Raw genomic sequence first — 20,550 nt, 5'->3', positions numbered from 1 at the left:
TGTAAGCTCTTTGTAGGGAACTGTAAGCCCTTTGTAGGGAACTGCAAGCCCTTTGTAGGGAACTGTAAGCCCTTTGTAGGGAACTGTAAGCCCTTTGTAGGGAACTGTAAGCCCTTTGTAGGGAACTGTACGCCCTTTGTAGGGAACTGCAAGCCCTTTGTAGGGAACTGTAAGCCCTTTGTAGGGAACTGCAAGCCCTTTGTAGGGAACTGTAAGCTCTTTGTAGGGAACTGCAAGCCCTTTGTAGGGAACTGTAAGCCCTTTGTAGGGAACTGTAAGCCCTTTGTAGGGAACTGCAAGCTCTTTGTAGGGAACTGTGAGCCCTTTGTAGGGAACTGTAAGCCCTTTGTAGGGAACTGTAAGCCCTTTGTAGGGAACTGCAAGCCCTTTGTAGGGAACTGCAAGCCCTTTGTAGGGAACTGTAAGCCCTTTGTAGGGAACTGTAAGCCCTTTGTAGGGAACTGTAAGCCCTTTGTAGGGAACTGTAAGCCCTTTGTAGGGAACTGTAAGCCCTTTGTAGGGAACTGTAAGCCCTTTGTAGGGAACTGTAAGCCCTTTGTAGGGAACTGCAAGCCCTTTGTAGGGAACTGCAATCCCTTTGTAGGGAATTGCAAGCCCTTTGTAGGGAACTGTAAGCCCTTTGTAGGGAACTGCAAGCCCTTTGTAGGGAACTGCAAGCCCTTTGTAGGGAACTGCAAGCCCTTTGTAGGGAACTGCAAGTCCTTTGTAGGGAACTGCAAGCCCTTTGTAGGGAACTGTAAGCCCTTTGTAGGGAACTGTAAGCCCTTTGTAGGGAACTGTAAGCCCTTTGTAGGGAACTGCAAGCCCTTTTGTAGGGAACTGTAAGCCCTTTGTAGGGAACTGCAAGCCCTTTGTAGGGAACTGCAAGCCCTTTGTAGGGAACTGTAAGCCTTTGTAGGGAACTGTAAGCCCTTTGTAGGGAACTGCAAGCCCTTTGTAGGGAACCTTCAGATGAGTCTTGTGAGGCCTGTGAGCAAAGCAACCGGGCATGTACAGTACCAGTCAAAATGTTTGAACACACCTACTCATTATTCTACAATGAGGGTAGAAGGGTTTTTCTTTATTTGTACTATTTTCTACATTGTAGAATAATAGTGAAGACATCACAACTATGAAATAACACATATGGAATCATGTTGTAACCAAAAAGTGTTTAACAAATCAAAATATATTTTAGATTATAGATTATTTAAAGTAGCCACCCTTTGCCTTGATGCCAGCTTTCCCTTCACTCCCATGGAGTATTGAGGGAGAGAACCTATGGAGAACAAAGACATTATTGACTGCCAAAACTCCATCCAAAAGTGGGGAATTAAACAATATTTTAAACAGTTGGAATTGTCCGTGGGTACTTAAAAAAATAATTATGACAGACAGTTGTTGTTTTGGGATAACTGTAACGGCTGTCCTAAGAGGAGGAGCAGGGATTGAACCCAGGTGCAGCGGGTTGTGAATACATAATGAATTTATTGACAAGACGAAAAAACTAACACGAACTACACTTGAAATGATACAAAATAACAAACGACGTAGACTGACCTAAACATGAGAACTTACATAGACACGAAGAACGCACGAACAGGAACAGACTACATACAAACCGAAACAGTCCCGTGTGGTACGAAATAACATACAGACACGGAAGACAACCACCCACAACGAACACTGTGAAACAACCTACCTAAATATGACTCTCAATTAGAGGAACGCCAAACACCTGCCTCTAATTGAGAGCCATACCAGGCAACCCTTAAACCAACATAGAAACAGACAACATAGAATGCCCACCCAAACTCACGTCCTGACCAACTAACACATACAACAAACTAACAGAAATAGGTCAGGAACGTGACAATAACAGTATAACAACATAACTGTATCTCTGAATGTATATATTTCCCAGTTGTCAGGGTCACATCCAAATGTTGTGGAACTTATATGATTAAATATGAAACTATTTGTGAGAAGATGTAATGTGAATTTAGCCTTCTAAATGAGATAATAGTGTTTCATATGAAGTCTTAACCAGTCAGTGACCACACCCACGTAAAGCACAGACATTATGACAAAAGGAGGGTACTTTTCCCACGAATGCATAAATAGGACTCATGACAAAATGTACATTAGGCCAACGAGACCAACTGCGTGAGCTAAAAGGTACGGACGGAATCTCTACAAGACCATTCAGGCGGGCAGTGTGAACCGGACGTCACGAATAGTTAGACTCTATAGACCAGCTACGTGCAGCGCCAGCTGAATACGTTACAAATGGTTAAAACATCTACAAAACTAAAGACTACACATTCACAGTCTGTTTCCTCTCACCACTCTATTCTAAGGAACAGAGCCACTGAACAAGCAACGACTACAAAGGACATGGTGACTTCTGGTCGACAACCAGAGACTTACAAAGCCGGAGACTTTCTGTCAACTGATTCTCCAGAAAATGGACTAGCGATTTCAACAGAGAGACAACAAAGGCATACAATCATAAATATGTATATTGCAATTATTTTCTAATGAACGGCCGTTCATGTGCAAAGTATTAGCATTTCCATGAGTGAAGATATCAGCTGTGTGTACGATAGTGAAGTCCGTTGTCTTTTCTCCCGCTCTTTCTTACATGCCCCTCCTTTTTCATTTTGTGTAACAAGCAGTCATACCGGTTAAGTCCACTAGGGACCTGTCATTGCATTATGTAGTAATCAATGCGTAAGCAATTCTGTTTGTGTGTATGTAATTCTGTGTGATTATTTAGTTAGTTAGTAATTTAATAATTAAGCCAATTTTATATCACTGATTCATCATTTATGCTCGTGCAGATATCCAATGATTTTGCGACATTCAGAATGAGACTGATACAGTAGAAGTTAACAATTAATTAATGACTGATTGATGACTGAAATGTAAGAGAACTTTATATATTTAAGAGTTAATTCGGAAAACGGTAACTCATTAAATAAACTTTTTCCATTCTGCCCCAAGATTGCTAATGAGTTACAGGATTAATTTAATCATTGTAATAATTAAACATAGTTAATCGCTTTGATAAAACAGTCTTTATAACATTAATGATAGTAAAGACACAATAGTCCTTTTGAAAAACAAAAGATCGTCCTACTAAGCGCAAACCAGATAATTTCTCTGCAGAATGCTGTGGTAGCCATGATGGTTAAGTGTGCCTTGAATTCTAAAACAATCACAGACAGTGTCACCAGAAAAGCACCCCCACACCATCACACCTCCCCATCCAAGTTTCACGGTGGGAACCACACATGCGGAGATCATCTGTTCACCTACTCTGCGTCTCATAAAGACACAGCTGTTGGAACCAAAATCTCAAATTTGGACTCACCAGACCAAAGGACAGATTTCCACCAGTCTAATGTCCATTACTTGTGTTTCTTGGCCCAAGCAAGTCTCTTCTTATTATTTGTGTCCTTTAGTAGTGGTTTCTTTGCTGAAATTCGACCATGAAGGCCTGATCCACGCAGTCTCTTCTGAACAGTTGATGTTGAGATGTGTCTGTCACATTTATTTTTGGCTGCAATCTGAGGAGCAGTTAACTCTAATGAACTTATCCTCCGCAGTAAAGGTAACTCTGGGTCTTCCTGTCCTGTGGCGGTCCGCATGAGAGCCAGTTTCATCATAGCACTTGATAGTTTTTGCAACTGCACTGGAAGAAACTTTCAAAGTTCTTAACATTTTCCAGATTGACTGACCTTCCTGTTTTAAAGTAATGATGGACTGTCGTTTCGCTTTGCTTATTTGAGCTGTTCTTGCCATAATATGGACTTGGTCATTTACCAAATAGGGCTATCTTCTGTATACCACTCCTACCTTGTCACAACACAACTGATTGGCTCAAACACATTAAGAAGGAAATACATTTAAAAAAAAAAATACTTTTAACAAGTCACACATGTTAATTGAAATGCATTCCAGGTGACTACCTCATGAAGCTGGTTGAGAGAACGCCAAGGGTGTGTAAAGCTGTCATCTTGTTGAAGGGAGGCTACTTTGAAGTACAGTATCTCAAATATTAAATAGATTTTGATTTATTTAGCACTTTTTTGGTTACTACATGATTCCATGTGTGTTATTTCATAGTTTTGATGTCTTCACTATTATTCTACAATGTAGAAAAAATAAAAAAATAAAGAAAAACCCTTGAATGAGTAGGTGTGTCCAAACTTTTGAATGGTACTGTACATGTTCGTGAGAGTCTCACCTTTCATATTAGTCTGTTGCCCAAACTGTTCGGACAAGATATCTCTATGTTAACCTTATGGGGATTGTTGTATTATGCTAATTAGATTGCTGCGGCGGTGCAGACATCGACCTTAGAGAGTTCAGCTAGACACGTCAATCCACCTTTAAAACATCCACTGGAATAGCGTGCTATTATACAACTTTTTAAATATATTTTATACTTTTTCAACTATTAAGCTTCTTTTTTTTTTTTTTTCAACTTTCATGGGATTTCCTCAACATTCTATAGGTCCCGTTGTGACATCATCACTTCCAAGGGTTACGTTCACTGTAATTGCAACAATGTAACTTTGACAGAAACCCATGTTGGGGAAAAAACAAGAAAACAACATCTAATTCTGAGCCTATGGCCTATGGCCGAGGCTACAGTGAGGTCAGGCTGTATGCAGCGAGCTATAGCCAACAACCATTCGACCATAAAGATGACTGTAAACGGTAATGGTAATCTGACTTTAGGATTTTCTAATATATCTAATATATTCCAGGTTTGTCTGGAAAACGTGCGTTTGAAAGGTTATCTGGGAATATAAAGTGAACAGTGTATAAATATAGTTGATTAAATTACATAAGTCTACGTTAACTACTAGTGGCTCCCTCTGCCTCTAAAGGCATTTTCCCAGATGTCTGTCGTTATTAATAGCTACTGAAAGTATAAAATACTAGCTCTGCTCAGAGTTCTCTGTCTTACTTCACCATTTTGTCTTTATACACTGATTGTACAAAACATTAGGAACACCTTCATAATATTGAGTCTAGTCTAGTCCCCCCAATGTTGAAATGAAACCACAGGGTCTAGTCCCCCCAATGTTGAAATGAAACCACAGGGTCTAGTCCCCCCAATGTTGAAATGAAACCACAGGGTCTAGTCCCCCCCAATGTTGAAATGAAACCACAGGGTCTAGTCCCCCCAATGTTGAAATGAAACCACAGGGTCTAGTCCACCCCAATGTTGAAATGAAACCACAGGGTCTAGTCCCCCCCAATGTTGAAATGAAACCACAGGGTCTAGTCCCCCCAATGTTGAAATGAAACCACAGGGTCTAGTCCCCCCCAATGTTGAAATGAAACCACAGGGTCTAGTCCCCCCAATGTTGAAATGAAACCACAGGGTCTAGTCCCCCTCAATGTTGAAATGAAACCACAGGGTCTAGTCCCCCCAATGTTGAAATGAAACCACAGGGTCTAGTCCCCCCCAATGTTGAAATGAAACCACAGGGTCTAGTCCCCCCCAATGTTGAAATGAAACCACAGGGTCTAGTCCCCCCCAATGTTGAAATGAAACCACAGGGTCTAGTCCCCCCATGTTGAAATGAAACCACAGGGTCTAGTCCCCCCCAATGTTGAAATGAAACCACAGGGTCTAGTCCCCCCATGTTGAAATGAAACCACAGGGTCTAGTCCCCCCCAATGTTGAAATGAAACCACAGGGTCTAGTCCCCCCAATGTTGAAATGAAACCACAGGGTCTAGTCCCCCCAATGTTGAAGTGAAACCACATCATTCTCTCAGAGCCTTCCTTATAGAAGAGCCATCCAGTGTTAGTAGTGACTTTGGTCTCTCTTCTTCTTAGTTCAGCTGGACTGGGTGGAGAGAGATGATGAAATATGAACTGCTGCTGAGAGGTTACAGGAGGAATCACAACACTAATGAAATGTCCCCTAATGAGAGCAGAGGGCAGGGGTTAGAGGTCAGAGGGCAGGTGATGTCAGGACACTAGGGTCTCAGAAGGACAGGATGAGGGAACTAAAAAGACAGAGTTTCGGTTCGTAGAAAAACATTTTAGGTATGAGGTGATAATAGTCATACTAAAACAGGATACGGTATTAAATGTTTCTTCTTCATATTCAACATCCAGCACCACCCCAACGTTTTAGAAATGTCCCTTTAAGGATAAAGTGTTACGGATAAAGTGTTAATGATAACGTAATAAGGATAAAGTATTCAGGATAAAGTATTCAGGATAAAGTATTCAGGATAAAGTATTAAGGATAAAGTATTCAGGATAAAGTATTAAGGATAAAGTATTCAGGATAAAGTATTAAGGATAAAGTATTAATGATAAAGTATTAGGGATAAAGTATTACGGATAAAGGATAAAGTATTAAGGATAAAGTATTAATGATAAAGTATTAATGATAAAGTATTAAGGATAAAGTGTTAATGATAAAGTATTAAGGATAAAGTATTACGGATAAAGTATTAAGGATAAAGTATTAATGATAAAGTATTAAGGATAAAGTATTAATGATAAAGTATTAATGATAAAGTATTAATGATAAAGTATTAAGGATAAAGTGTTAAGGATAAAGTATTAAGGATAAAGTATTAAGGATAAAGTGTTAAGGATAAAGTATTAAGGATAAAGTATTAAGGATAACGTATTACGGATAAAGTATTAAGTATTAAGGATAACGTATTAAGGATAAAGGATAAAGTATTCAGGATAAAGTATTAAGGATAAAGTATTAAGGATAAAGTATTAAGGATAAAGTATTAAGGATACAGTATTAAGGATAAAGTATTACGAATAACGTATTAAGGATAACGTATTAAGGATACAGTATTAAGGATAAAGGATAAAGTATTAAGGATACAGTATTAAGGATAAAGTATTACGGATAAAGTATTAAGGATAAAGTATTAAGGATAAAGTATTAAGGATAAAGTATTCAGGATAAAGTATTAAGGATAAAGTATTAAGGATAAAGTATTAAGGATAAAGTATTAATGATAAAGTATTAAGGATAAAGTGTTAAGGATACAGTATTAAGGATAAAGGATAAAGTATTAAGGATAAAGTATTAAGGATAACGTGTTACGGATAAAGTATTAAGGATAAAGTGTTAAGGATAAAGTATTAAGGATAACGTATTAAGGATAACGTATTAAGGATAAAGTGTTAAGTATACAGTATTACAGGTTTAACTGGGTTTCTTGGTAAGCAAATTAAAACAAATTAGTTGGTTATTTAAAATCAAACAAATAATTTATTTTAGAAATCTGCAATTCTTGAATAATGTATTCACGTATCCCCCCATATTCTCCTTTCCCCTTCTCCCCCTCTCTCCCATCTTTCTCCCCTTCTCCCCCACTCTCCCCTCCTTCTCCCCCCTCCTTCTCCCTCTCTCTCCCCTCTCTCCCCTCTTTCTCCACTTCTCCCCCTCTCTCCCCTCCTTCTCCCCCCTCCTTCTCCCCCTCTCTCCCCTCTTTCTCCCCTTCTCCCCCTCTCCTCCCCCTCTCTCCCCTCTTTCTCCCCTTCTCCCCCTCTCTCCCCTCCTTCTCCCCCCTCCTTCTCCCCCTCTCTCCCCCCCTTCTCCCCTCCTTCTCCCCCCTCCTTCTCCCCCTCTCTCCCCTCTTTCTCCCCTTCTCCCCCTCTCTCCCCTCCTTCTCTCCCCTCCTTCTCCCCCTCAGTGTATACCAGGTGGTGGTAGAAGAGGAGAGGCCTCGGAGGGCGAGGAGGGGTGCGGTTGAGATTCTCCGCTGTTACCCTGTCCCCATCCACTTCCAGAACTCCACGGTCCTAAACTCCCAGTACTACTTCACAGCTGAGTTCCCCGCCGTGGGTCTACAGGCTCCTCAACCCTTCACTGTGGGAGACAACAAGACCTACGGTGGATACTGGAACGCCCCCCTACTGCCCCAGAAGAGCTACAGCATCTACTACCAGGCTGTCAGCACGGCTAACGGGGTGGGTACCTCTTCTAGGAATATTACGCTATTGGTGTGGCAGGGTTCCAGACTAACGTTTTCCCCTGGTGGTACTGGTGCCACTAACGTTGTCCCCTGGTGGTACTGGTGCCACTAACAATTTCCCTGGTGGTACTGGTGCCACTAACGTTTTCCCCTGGTGGTACTGGTGCCACTAACGTTTTCCCCTGGTGGTACTGGTGCTACTAACGTTGTCCCCTGGTGGTACTGGTGCCACTAACGTTTTCCCCTGGTGGTACTGGTGCCACTAACGTTTTCCCCTGGTGGTACTGGTGCCACTAACGTTTTCCCCTGGTGGTACTGGTGCCACTAACGTTGTCCCCTGGTGGTACTGGTGCCACTAACGTTTTTCCCCTGGTGGTACTGGTGCCACTAACGTTTTCCCCTGGTGGTACTGGTGCCACTAACGTTTTCCCCTGGTGGTACTGGTGCCACTAACTTTTTCAGATGGTGGCACCAAAATAAATGGGTGATTTCACACAATAGAAACATATATAATTATCTTACTCCTTATAAAACACTGCATCTCAGTGCTTGAGGCGTCACTACAGACACCCTGGTTCGATATCCAGGCTGTATACCAACCGGCCATGATTGGGAGTCCCATGGGGTGGCACACAATTGGCCCAGCGTCGTCCAGGTTTGACCGGTGAAGGCCGTCATTGTAAATAAGAATGTGTTCTTAAACATATCTTTGATTAGTCCACATTGTTTTAAACAGCTTGAAAACTGATGCTTTATTTAAAGTCGAAATGATATACTGACTTTATGGACTGTAGGGTTAGTGATAGACTGTAGGGTTAGTGATAGACTGTAGGGTTAGTGTTAGACTGTAGGGTTAGTGATAGACTGTAGGGTTAGTGATAAACTGTAGGGTTAGTGATAGACTGTAGGGTTAGTGTTAGACTGTAGGGTTAGTGTTAGACTGTAGGGTTAGTGTTAGACTGTAGGGTTAGTGATAGACTGTAGGGTTAGTGATAGACTGTAGGGTTAGTGATAGACTGTAGGGTTAGTGATAGACTGTAGGGTTAGTGATAGACTGTAGGGTTAGTGTTAGACTGTAGGGTTAGTGATAGACTGTAGGGTTAGTGATAGACTGTAGGGTTAGTGATAGACTGTAGGGTTAGTGATAGACTGTAGGGTTAGTGATAGACTGTAGGGTTAGTGTTAGACTGTAGGGTTAGTGATAGACTGTAGGGTTAGTGATAGACTGTAGGGTTAGTGTTAGTGATAGACTGTAGGGTTAGTGTTAGACTGTAGGGTTAGTGATAGACTGTAGGGTTAGTGTTAGTGATAGACTGTAGGGTTAGTGATAGACTGTAGGGTTAGTGATAGACTGTAGGGTTAGTGATAGACTGTAGGGTTAGTGATAGACTGTAGGGTTAGTGATAGACTGTAGGGTTAGTGATAGTGATAGACTGTAGGGTTAGTGTTAGACTGTAGGGTTAGTGATAGACTGTAGGGTTAGTGATAGACTGTAGGGTTAGTGATAGACTGTAGGGTTAGTGATAGACTGTAGGGTTAGTGATAGACTGTAGGGTTAGTGATAGACTGTAGGGTTAGTGATAGACTGTAGGGTTAGTGATAGACTGTAGGGTTAGTGATAGACTGTAGGGTTAGTGATAGTGTTAGACTGTAGGGTTAGTGATAGACTGTAGGGTTAGTGATAGACTGTAGGGTTAGTGTTAGTGATAGACTGTAGGGTTAGTGATAGACTGTAGGGTTAGTGATAGACTGTAGGGTTAGTGATAGACTGTAGGGTTAGTGATAGACTGTAGGGTTAGTGATAGACTGTAGGGTTAGTGATAGACTGTAGGGTTAGTGTTAGACTGTAGGGTTAGTGATAGACTGTAGGGTTAGTGATAGACTGTAGGGTTAGTGATAGACTGTAGGGTTAGTGTTAGACTGTAGGGTTAGTGATAGACTGTAGGGTTAGTGATAGACTGTAGGGTTAGTGATAGACTGTAGGGTTAGTGTTAGACTGTAGGGTTAGTGATAGACTGTAGGGTTAGTGTTAGACTGTAGGGTTAGTGATAGACTGTAGGGTTAGTGATAGACTGTAGGGTTAGTGATAGACTGTAGGGTTAGTGATAGACTGTAGGGTTAGTGATAGACTGTAGGGTTAGTGATAGACTGTAGGGTTAGTGATAGTGATAGACTGTAGGGTTAGTGTTAGTGATAGACTGTAGGGTTAGTGATAGACTGTAGGGTTAGTGTTAGTGATAGACTGTAGGGTTAGTGATAGACTGTAGGGTTAGTGATAGACTGTAGGGTTAGTGATAGACTGTAGGGTTAGTGATAGACTGTAGGGTTAGTGATAGTGATAGACTGTAGGGTTAGTGATAGACTGTAGGGTTAGTGATAGACTGTAGGGTTAGTGTTAGACTGTAGGGTTAGTGATAGACTGTAGGGTTAGTGATAGACTGTAGGGTTAGTGATAGACTGTAGGGTTAGTGTTAGACTGTAGGGTTAGTGATAGACTGTAGGGTTAGTGATAGTGTTAGACTGTAGGGTTAGTGATAGACTGTAGAGTTAGTGATAGTGATAGACTGTAGGGTTAGTGATAGACTGTAGGGTTAGTGATAGACTGTATGGTTAGTGATATACTGTAGGGTTAGTGATAGACTGTAGGGTTAGTGTTAGTGATAGACTGTAGGGTTAGTGATAGACTGTAGGGTTAGTGATAGACTGTAGGGTTAGTGATAGACTGTAGGGTTAGTGATAGACTGTATGGTTAGTGATATACTGTAGGGTTAGTGATAGACTGTAGGGTTAGTGATAGACTGTAGGGTTAGTGATAGACTGTAGGGTTAGTGTTAGACTGTAGGGTTAGTGATAGACTGTAGGGTTAGTGATAGACTGTAGGGTTAGTGTTAGACTGTAGGGTTAGTGATAGACTGTAGGGTTAGTGATAGACTGTAGGGTTAGTGATAGACTGTAGGGTTAGTGATAGACTGTAGGGTTAGTGTTAGACTGTAGGGTTAGTGATAGACTGTAGGGTTAGTGATAGACTGTAGGGTTAGTGATATACTGTAGGGTTAGTGATAGACTGTAGGGTTAGTGATAGACTGTAGGGTTAGTGATAGACTGTAGGGTTAGTGATAGTGTTAGACTGTAGGGTTAGTGATAGACTGTAGGGTTAGTGATAGACTGTAGGGTTAGTGATAGACTGTAGGGTTAGTGATAGACTGTAGGGTTAGTGATAGACTGTAGGGTTAGTGTTAGACTGTAGGGTTAGTGATAGACTGTAGGGTTAGTGTTAGACTGTAGGGTTAGTGATAGACTGTAGGGTTAGTGTTAGACTGTAGGGTTAGTGATAGACTGTAGGGTTAGTGATAGACTGTAGGGTTAGTGTTAGACTGTAGGGTTAGTGTTAGACTGTAGGGTTAGTGATAGACTGTAGGGTTAGTGTTAGACTGTAGGGTTAGTGATAGACTGTAGGGTTAGTGATAGACTGTAGGGTTAGTGTTAGACTGTAGGGTTAGTGTTAGACTGTAGGGTTAGTGATAGACTGTAGGGTTAGTGATAGACTGTAGGGTTAGTGATAGACTGTAGTGTTAGTGATAGACTGTAGGGTTAGTGATAGACTGTAGGGTTAGTGATAGACTGTAGGGTTAGTGATAGACTGTAGGGTTAGTGATAGACTGTAGGGTTAGTGATAGTGTTAGACTGTAGGGTTAGTGATAGACTGTAGGGTTAGTGTTAGACTGTAGGGTTAGTGATAGACTGTAGGGTTAGTGATAGACTGTAGGGTTAGTGATAGACTGTAGGGTTAGTGTTAGACTGTAGGGTTAGTGATAGACTGTAGGGTTAGTGATAGACTGTAGGGTTAGTGTTAGACTGTAGGGTTAGTGATAGACTGTAGGGTTAGTGATAGACTGTAGGGTTAGTGTTAGACTGTAGGGTTAGTGTTAGACTGTAGGGTTAGTGATAGACTGTAGGGTTAGTGTTAGACTGTAGGGTTAGTGATAGACTGTAGGGTTAGTGATAGTGTTAGACTGTAGGGTTAGTGATAGACTGTAGGGTTAGTGATAGACTGTAGGGTTAGTGATAGACTGTAGGGTTAGTGATAGACTGTAGGGTTAGTGATAGACTGTAGGGTTAGTGATAGACTGTAGGGTTAGTGTTAGACTGTAGGGTTAGTGTTAGACTGTAGGGTTAGTGATAGACTGTAGGGTTAGTGATAGACTGTAGGGTTAGTGATAGACTGTAGGGTTAGTGATAGACTGTAGGGTTAGTGATAGACTGTAGGGTTAGTGATAGACTGTAGGGTTAGTGTTAGACTGTAGGGTTAGTGATATACTGTAGGGTTAGTGTTAGACTGTAGGGTTAGTGATAGACTGTAGGGTTAGTGATAGTGTTAGACTGTAGGGTTAGTGATAGACTGTAGGGTTAGTGATAGACTGTAGGGTTAGTGATAAACTGTAGGGTTAGTGTTAGACTGTAGGGTTAGTGATAGACTGTAGGGTTAGTGATAGACTGTAGGGTTAGTGATAGACTGTAGGGTTAGTGATAGACTGTAGGGTTAGTGATAGACTGTAGGGTTAGTGATAGACTGTAGGGTTAGTGTTAGACTGTAGGGTTAGTGATAGACTGTAGGGTTAGTGTTAGTGATAGACTGTAGGGTTAGTGTTAGTGTTAGACTGTAGGGTTAGTGATAGACTGTAGGGTTAGATGATAGACTGTAGGGTTAGTGATAGACTGTAGGGTTAGTGATAGACTGTAGGGTTAGTGATAGACTGTAGGGTTAGTGATAGTGTTAGACTGTAGGGTTAGTGATAGACTGTAGGGTTAGTGATAGACTGTAGGGTTAGTGATAGACTGTAGGGTTAGTGATAGTGTTAGACTGTAGGGTTAGTGATAGACTGTAGGGTTAGTGATAGACTGTAGGGTTAGTGATAGACTGTAGGGTTAGTGTTAGACTGTAGGGTTAGTGATAGACTGTAGGGTTAGTGTTAGACTGTAGGGTTAGTGATAGACTGTAGGGTTAGTGATAGACTGTAGGGTTAGTGATAGACTGTAGGGTTAGTGTTAGACTGTAGGGTTAGTGATAGACTGTAGGGTTAGTGATAGACTGTAGGGTTAGTGATAGACTGTAGGGTTAGTGATAGACTGTAGGGTTAGTGTTAGACTGTAGGGTTAGTGACAGACTGTAGGGTTAGTGATAGACTGTAGGGTTAGTGATAGACTGTAGGGTTAGTGATAGACTGTAGGGTTAGTGATAGACTGTAGGGTTAGTGTTAGACTGTAGGGTTAGTGTTAGACTGTAGGGTTAGTGATAGACTGTAGGGTTAGTGTTAGACTGTAGGGTTAGTGATAGACTGTAGGGTTAGTGTTAGACTGTAGGGTTAGTGTTAGACTGTAGGGTTAGTGATAGACTGTAGGGTTAGTGATAGACTGTAGGGTTAGTGATAGACTGTAGGGTTAGTGATAGACTGTAGGGTTAGTGATATACTGTAGGGTTAGTGATAGACTGTAGGGTTAGTGATAGACTGTAGGGTTAGTGATAGACTGTAGGGTTAGTGATAGTGTTAGACTGTAGGGTTAGTGTTAGACTGTAGGGTTAGTGTTAGACTGTAGGGTTAGTGTTAGACTGTAGGGTTAGTGTTAGACTGTAGGGTTAGTGTTAGACTGTAGGGTTAGTGTTAGACTGTAGGGTTAGTGTTAGACTGTAGGGTTAGTGATAGACTGTAGGGTTAGTGATAGACTGTAGGGTTAGTGTTAGACTGTAGGGTTAGTGATAGACTGTAGGGTTAGTGATAGACTGTAGGGTTAGTGATAGTGTTAGACTGTAGGGTTAGTGTTAGACTGTAGGGTTAGTGATAGACTGTAGGGTTAGTGTTAGACTGTAGGGTTAGTGTTAGACTGTAGGGTTAGTGATAGACTGTAGGGTTAGTGATAGACTGTAGGGTTAGTGTTAGACTGTAGGGTTAGTGTTAGACTGTAGGGTTAGTGATAGACTGTAGGGTTAGTGATAGTGATAGACTGTAGGGTTAGTGATAGACTGTAGGGTTAGTGATAGTGATAGACTGTAGGGTTAGTGTTAGTGTTAGACTGTAGGGTTAGTGATAGACTGTAGGGTTAGATGATAGACTGTAGGGTTAGTGATAGACTGTAGGGTTAGTGATAGACTGTAGGGTTAGTGATAGACTGTAGGGTTAGTGATAGTGTTAGACTGTAGGGTTAGTGATAGACTGTAGGGTTAGTGATAGACTGTAGGGTTAGTGATAGACTGTAGGGTTAGTGATAGTGTTAGACTGTAGGGTTAGTGATAGACTGTAGGGTTAGTGATAGACTGTAGGGTTAGTGATAGACTGTAGGGTTAGTGTTAGACTGTAGGGTTAGTGATAGACTGTAGGGTTAGTGTTAGACTGTAGGGTTAGTGATAGACTGTAGGGTTAGTGATAGACTGTAGGGTTAGTGATAGACTGTAGGGTTAGTGTTAGACTGTAGGGTTAGTGATAGACTGTAGGGTTAGTGATAGACTGTAGGGTTAGTGATAGACTGTAGGGTTAGTGATAGACTGTAGGGTTAGTGTTAGACTGTAGGGTTAGTGATAGACTGTAGGGTTAGTGATAGACTGTAGGGTTAGTGATAGACTGTAGGGTTAGTGATAGACTGTAGGGTTAGTGATAGACTGTAGGGTTAGTGTTAGACTGTAGGGTTAGTGTTAGACTGTAGGGTTAGTGATAGACTGTAGGGTTAGTGTTAGACTGTAGGGTTAGTGATAGACTGTAGGGTTAGTGTTAGACTGTAGGGTTAGTGTTAGACTGTAGGGTTAGTGATAGACTGTAGGGTTAGTGATAGACTGTAGGGTTAGTGATAGACTGTAGGGTTAGTGTTAGACTGTAGGGTTAGTGATAGACTGTAGGGTTAGTGATAGACTGTAGGGTTAGTGATAGACTGTAGGGTTAGTGATAGACTGTAGGGTTAGTGTTAGACTGTAGGGTTAGTGATAGACTGTAGGGTTAGTGATAGACTGTAGGGTTAGTGATATACTGTAGGGTTAGTGATAGACTGTAGGGTTAGTGATAGACTGTAGGGTTAGTGATAGACTGTAGGGTTAGTGATAGTGTTAGACTGTAGGGTTAGTGATAGACTGTAGGGTTAGTGATAGACTGTAGGGTTAGTGATAGACTGTAGGGTTAGTGATAGACTGTAGGGTTAGTGTTAGACTGTAGGGTTAGTGATAGACTGTAGGGTTAGTGATAGTGTTAGACTGTAGGGTTAGTGATAGACTGTAGAGTTAGTGATAGTGATAGACTGTAGGGTTAGTGATAGACTGTAGGGTTAGTGATAGACTGTATGGTTAGTGATATACTGTAGGGTTAGTGATAGACTGTAGGGTTAGTGTTAGTGATAGACTGTAGGGTTAGTGATAGACTGTAGGGTTAGTGATAGACTGTAGGGTTAGTGATAGACTGTAGGGTTAGTGATAGACTGTATGGTTAGTGATATACTGTAGGGTTAGTGATAGACTGTAGGGTTAGTGATAGACTGTAGGGTTAGTGATAGACTGTAGGGTTAGTGTTAGACTGTAGGGTTAGTGATAGACTGTAGGGTTAGTGATAGACTGTAGGGTTAGTGTTAGACTGTAGGGTTAGTGATAGACTGTAGGGTTAGTGATAGACTGTAGGGTTAGTGATAGACTGTAGGGTTAGTGATAGACTGTAGGGTTAGTGTTAGACTGTAGGGTTAGTGATAGACTGTAGGGTTAGTGATAGACTGTAGGGTTAGTGATATACTGTAGGGTTAGTGATAGACTGTAGGGTTAGTGATAGACTGTAGGGTTAGTGATAGACTGTAGGGTTAGTGATAGTGTTAGACTGTAGGGTTAGTGATAGACTGTAGGGTTAGTGATAGACTGTAGGGTTAGTGATAGACTGTAGGGTTAGTGATAGACTGTAGGGTTAGTGATAGACTGTAGGGTTAGTGTTAGACTGTAGGGTTAGTGATAGACTGTAGGGTTAGTGTTAGACTGTAGGGTTAGTGATAGACTGTAGGGTTAGTGTTAGACTGTAGGGTTAGTGATAGACTGTAGGGTTAGTGATAGACTGTAGGGTTAGTGTTAGACTGTAGGGTTAGTGTTAGACTGTAGGGTTAGTGATAGACTGTAGGGTTAGTGTTAGACTGTAGGGTTAGTGATAGACTGTAGGGTTAGTGATAGACTGTAGGGTTAGTGTTAGACTGTAGGGTTAGTGTTAGACTGTAGGGTTAGTGATAGACTGTAGGGTTAGTGATAGACTGTAGGGTTAGTGATAGACTGTAGTGTTAGTGATAGACTGTAGGGTTAGTGATAGACTGTAGGGTTAGTGATAGACTGTAGGGTTAGTGATAGACTGTAGGGTTAGTGATAGACTGTAGGGTTAGTGATAGTGTTAGACTGTAGGGTTAGTGATAGACTGTAGGGTTAGTGTTAGACTGTAGGGTTAGTGATAGACTGTAGGGTTAGTGATAGACTGTAGGGTTAGTGATAGACTGTAGGGTTAGTGTTAGACTGTAGGGTTAGTGATAGACTGTAGGGTTAGTGATAGACTGTAGGGTTAGTGTTAGACTGTAGGGTTAGTGATAGACTGTAGGGTTAGTGATAGACTGTAGGGTTAGTGTTAGACTGTAGGGTTAGTGTTAGACTGTAGGGTTAGTGATAGACTGTAGGGTTAGTGTTAGACTGTAGGGTTAGTGATAGACTGTAGGGTTAGTGATAGTGTTAGACTGTAGGGTTAGTGATAGACTGTAGGGTTAGTGATAGACTGTAGGGTTAGTGATAGACTGTAGGGTTAGTGATAGACTGTAGGGTTAGTGATAGACTGTAGGGTTAGTGATAGACTGTAGGGTTAGTGTTAGACTGTAGGGTTAGTGTTAGACTGTAGGGTTAGTGATAGACTGTAGGGTTAGTGATAGACTGTAGGGTTAGTGATAGACTGTAGGGTTAGTGATAGACTGTAGGGTTAGTGATAGACTGTAGGGTTAGTGATAGACTGTAGGGTTAGTGTTAGACTGTAGGGTTAGTGATATACTGTAGGGTTAGTGTTAGACTGTAGGGTTAGTGATAGACTGTAGGGTTAGTGATAGTGTTAGACTGTAGGGTTAGTGATAGACTGTAGGGTTAGTGATAGACTGTAGGGTTAGTGATAAACTGTAGGGTTAGTGTTAGACTGTAGGGTTAGTGATAGACTGTAGGGTTAGTGATAGACTGTAGGGTTAGTGATAGACTGTAGGGTTAGTGATAGACTGTAGGGTTAGTGATAGACTGTAGGGTTAGTGATAGACTGTAGGGTTAGTGTTAGACTGTAGGGTTAGTGATAGACTGTAGGGTTAGTGTTAGTGATAGACTGTAGGGTTAGTGTTAGTGTTAGACTGTAGGGTTAGTGATAGACTGTAGGGTTAGATGATAGACTGTAGGGTTAGTGATAGACTGTAGGGTTAGTGATAGACTGTAGGGTTAGTGATAGACTGTAGGGTTAGTGATAGTGTTAGACTGTAGGGTTAGTGATAGACTGTAGGGTTAGTGATAGACTGTAGGGTTAGTGATAGACTGTAGGGTTAGTGATAGTGTTAGACTGTAGGGTTAGTGATAGACTGTAGGGTTAGTGATAGACTGTAGGGTTAGTGATAGACTGTAGGGTTAGTGTTAGACTGTAGGGTTAGTGATAGACTGTAGGGTTAGTGTTAGACTGTAGGGTTAGTGATAGACTGTAGGGTTAGTGATAGACTGTAGGGTTAGTGATAGACTGTAGGGTTAGTGTTAGACTGTAGGGTTAGTGATAGACTGTAGGGTTAGTGATAGACTGTAGGGTTAGTGATAGACTGTAGGGTTAGTGATAGACTGTAGGGTTAGTGTTAGACTGTAGGGTTAGTGACAGACTGTAGGGTTAGTGATAGACTGTAGGGTTAGTGATAGACTGTAGGGTTAGTGATAGACTGTAGGGTTAGTGATAGACTGTAGGGTTAGTGTTAGACTGTAGGGTTAGTGTTAGACTGTAGGGTTAGTGATAGACTGTAGGGTTAGTGTTAGACTGTAGGGTTAGTGATAGACTGTAGGGTTAGTGTTAGACTGTAGGGTTAGTGTTAGACTGTAGGGTTAGTGATAGACTGTAGGGTTAGTGATAGACTGTAGGGTTAGTGATAGACTGTAGGGTTAGTGATAGACTGTAGGGTTAGTGATATACTGTAGGGTTAGTGATAGACTGTAGGGTTAGTGATAGACTGTAGGGTTAGTGATAGACTGTAGGGTTAGTGATAGTGTTAGACTGTAGGGTTAGTGTTAGACTGTAGGGTTAGTGTTAGACTGTAGGGTTAGTGTTAGACTGTAGGGTTAGTGTTAGACTGTAGGGTTAGTGTTAGACTGTAGGGTTAGTGTTAGACTGTAGGGTTAGTGTTAGACTGTAGGGTTAGTGATAGACTGTAGGGTTAGTGATAGACTGTAGGGTTAGTGTTAGACTGTAGGGTTAGTGATAGACTGTAGGGTTAGTGATAGACTGTAGGGTTAGTGATAGTGTTAGACTGTAGGGTTAGTGTTAGACTGTAGGGTTAGTGATAGACTGTAGGGTTAGTGTTAGACTGTAGGGTTAGTGTTAGACTGTAGGGTTAGTGATAGACTGTAGGGTTAGTGATAGACTGTAGGGTTAGTGTTAGACTGTAGGGTTAGTGTTAGACTGTAGGGTTAGTGATAGACTGTAGGGTTAGTGATAGTGATAGACTGTAGGGTTAGTGATAGACTGTAGGGTTAGTGATAGTGATAGACTGTAGGGTTAGTGTTAGTGTTAGACTGTAGGGTTAGTGATAGACTGTAGGGTTAGATGATAGACTGTAGGGTTAGTGATAGACTGTAGGGTTAGTGATAGACTGTAGGGTTAGTGATAGACTGTAGGGTTAGTGATAGTGTTAGACTGTAGGGTTAGTGATAGACTGTAGGGTTAGTGATAGACTGTAGGGTTAGTGATAGACTGTAGGGTTAGTGATAGTGTTAGACTGTAGGGTTAGTGATAGACTGTAGGGTTAGTGATAGACTGTAGGGTTAGTGATAGACTGTAGGGTTAGTGTTAGACTGTAGGGTTAGTGATAGACTGTAGGGTTAGTGTTAGACTGTAGGGTTAGTGATAGACTGTAGGGTTAGTGATAGACTGTAGGGTTAGTGATAGACTGTAGGGTTAGTGTTAGACTGTAGGGTTAGTGATAGACTGTAGGGTTAGTGATAGACTGTAGGGTTAGTGATAGACTGTAGGGTTAGTGATAGACTGTAGGGTTAGTGTTAGACTGTAGGGTTAGTGATAGACTGTAGGGTTAGTGATAGACTGTAGGGTTAGTGATAGACTGTAGGGTTAGTGATAGACTGTAGGGTTAGTGATAGACTGTAGGGTTAGTGTTAGACTGTAGGGTTAGTGTTAGACTGTAGGGTTAGTGATAGACTGTAGGGTTAGTGTTAGACTGTAGGGTTAGTGATAGACTGTAGGGTTAGTGTTAGACTGTAGGGTTAGTGTTAGACTGTAGGGTTAGTGATAGACTGTAGGGTTAGTGATAGACTGTAGGGTTAGTGATAGACTGTAGGGTTAGTGATAGACTGTAGGGTTAGTGATATACTGTAGGGTTAGTGATAGACTGTAGGGTTAGTGATAGACTGTAGGGTTAGTGATAGACTGTAGGGTTAGTGATAGTGTTAGACTGTAGGGTTAGTGTTAGACTGTAGGGTTAGTGTTAGACTGTAGGGTTAGTGTTAGACTGTAGGGTTAGTGTTAGACTGTAGGGTTAGTGTTAGACTGTAGGGTTAGTGTTAGACTGTAGGGTTAGTGATAGACTGTAGGGTTAGTGATAGACTGTAGGGTTAGTGTTAGACTGTAGGGTTAGTGATAGACTGTAGGGTTAGTGATAGACTGTAGGGTTAGTGATAGTGTTAGACTGTAGGGTTAGTGTTAGACTGTAGGGTTAGTGATAGACTGTAGGGTTAGTGTTAGACTCTAGGGTTAGTGTTAGACTGTAGGGTTAGTGATAGACTGTAGGGTTAGTGATAGACTGTAGGGTTAGTGTTAGACTGTAGGGTTAGTGTTAGACTGTAGGGTTAGTGATAGACTGTAGGGTTAGTGATAGTGATAGACTGTAGGGTTAGTGATAGACTGTAGGGTTAGTGATAGTGATAGACTGTAGGGTTATTGATAGACTGTAGGGTTAGTGATAGACTGTAGGGTTAGTGATAGACTGTAGGGTTAGTGATAGTGATAGACTGTAGGGTTAGTGATAGACTGTAGGGTTAGTGTTAGACTGTAGGGTTAGTGATAGACTGTAGGGTTAGTGATAGACTGTAGGGTTAGTGATATACTGTAGGGTTAGTGATAGACTGTAGGGTTAGTGATAGACTGTAGGGTTAGTGATAGTGTTAGACTGTAGGGTTAGTGATAGACTGTAGGGTTAGATGATAGACTGTAGGGTTAGTGATAGACTGTAGGGTTAGTGATAGACTGTAGGGTTAGTGATAGACTGTAGGGTTAGTGATAGTGTTAGACTGTAGGGTTAGTGATAGACTGTAGGGTTAGTGATAGACTGTAGGGTTAGTGAT

At 41.5% G+C, this 20,550-nt stretch overlaps 1 protein-coding gene across 1 annotated transcript in view; it reads left to right on the top strand.

Moving 5' to 3' along the window:
• Window positions 1–20,550, top strand: part of LOC139551373 (receptor-type tyrosine-protein phosphatase mu-like) — a 565,336-nt gene that overhangs the window by 297,347 nt on the left and 247,439 nt on the right. The window contains exon 11 of the mRNA XM_071362858.1: window positions 7,704–7,980. Coding sequence (XP_071218959.1) covers window positions 7,704–7,980 — 277 coding nt within the window. The remainder of the gene's footprint in view (window positions 1–7,703; window positions 7,981–20,550) is intronic.

Source organism: Salvelinus alpinus, chromosome 23 (genome assembly GCF_045679555.1).
Source record: "Salvelinus alpinus chromosome 23, SLU_Salpinus.1, whole genome shotgun sequence".
NCBI lineage: Eukaryota > Metazoa > Chordata > Actinopteri > Salmoniformes > Salmonidae > Salvelinus > Salvelinus alpinus.
This window is presented reverse-complemented; position numbering and strand designations above follow the sequence as displayed.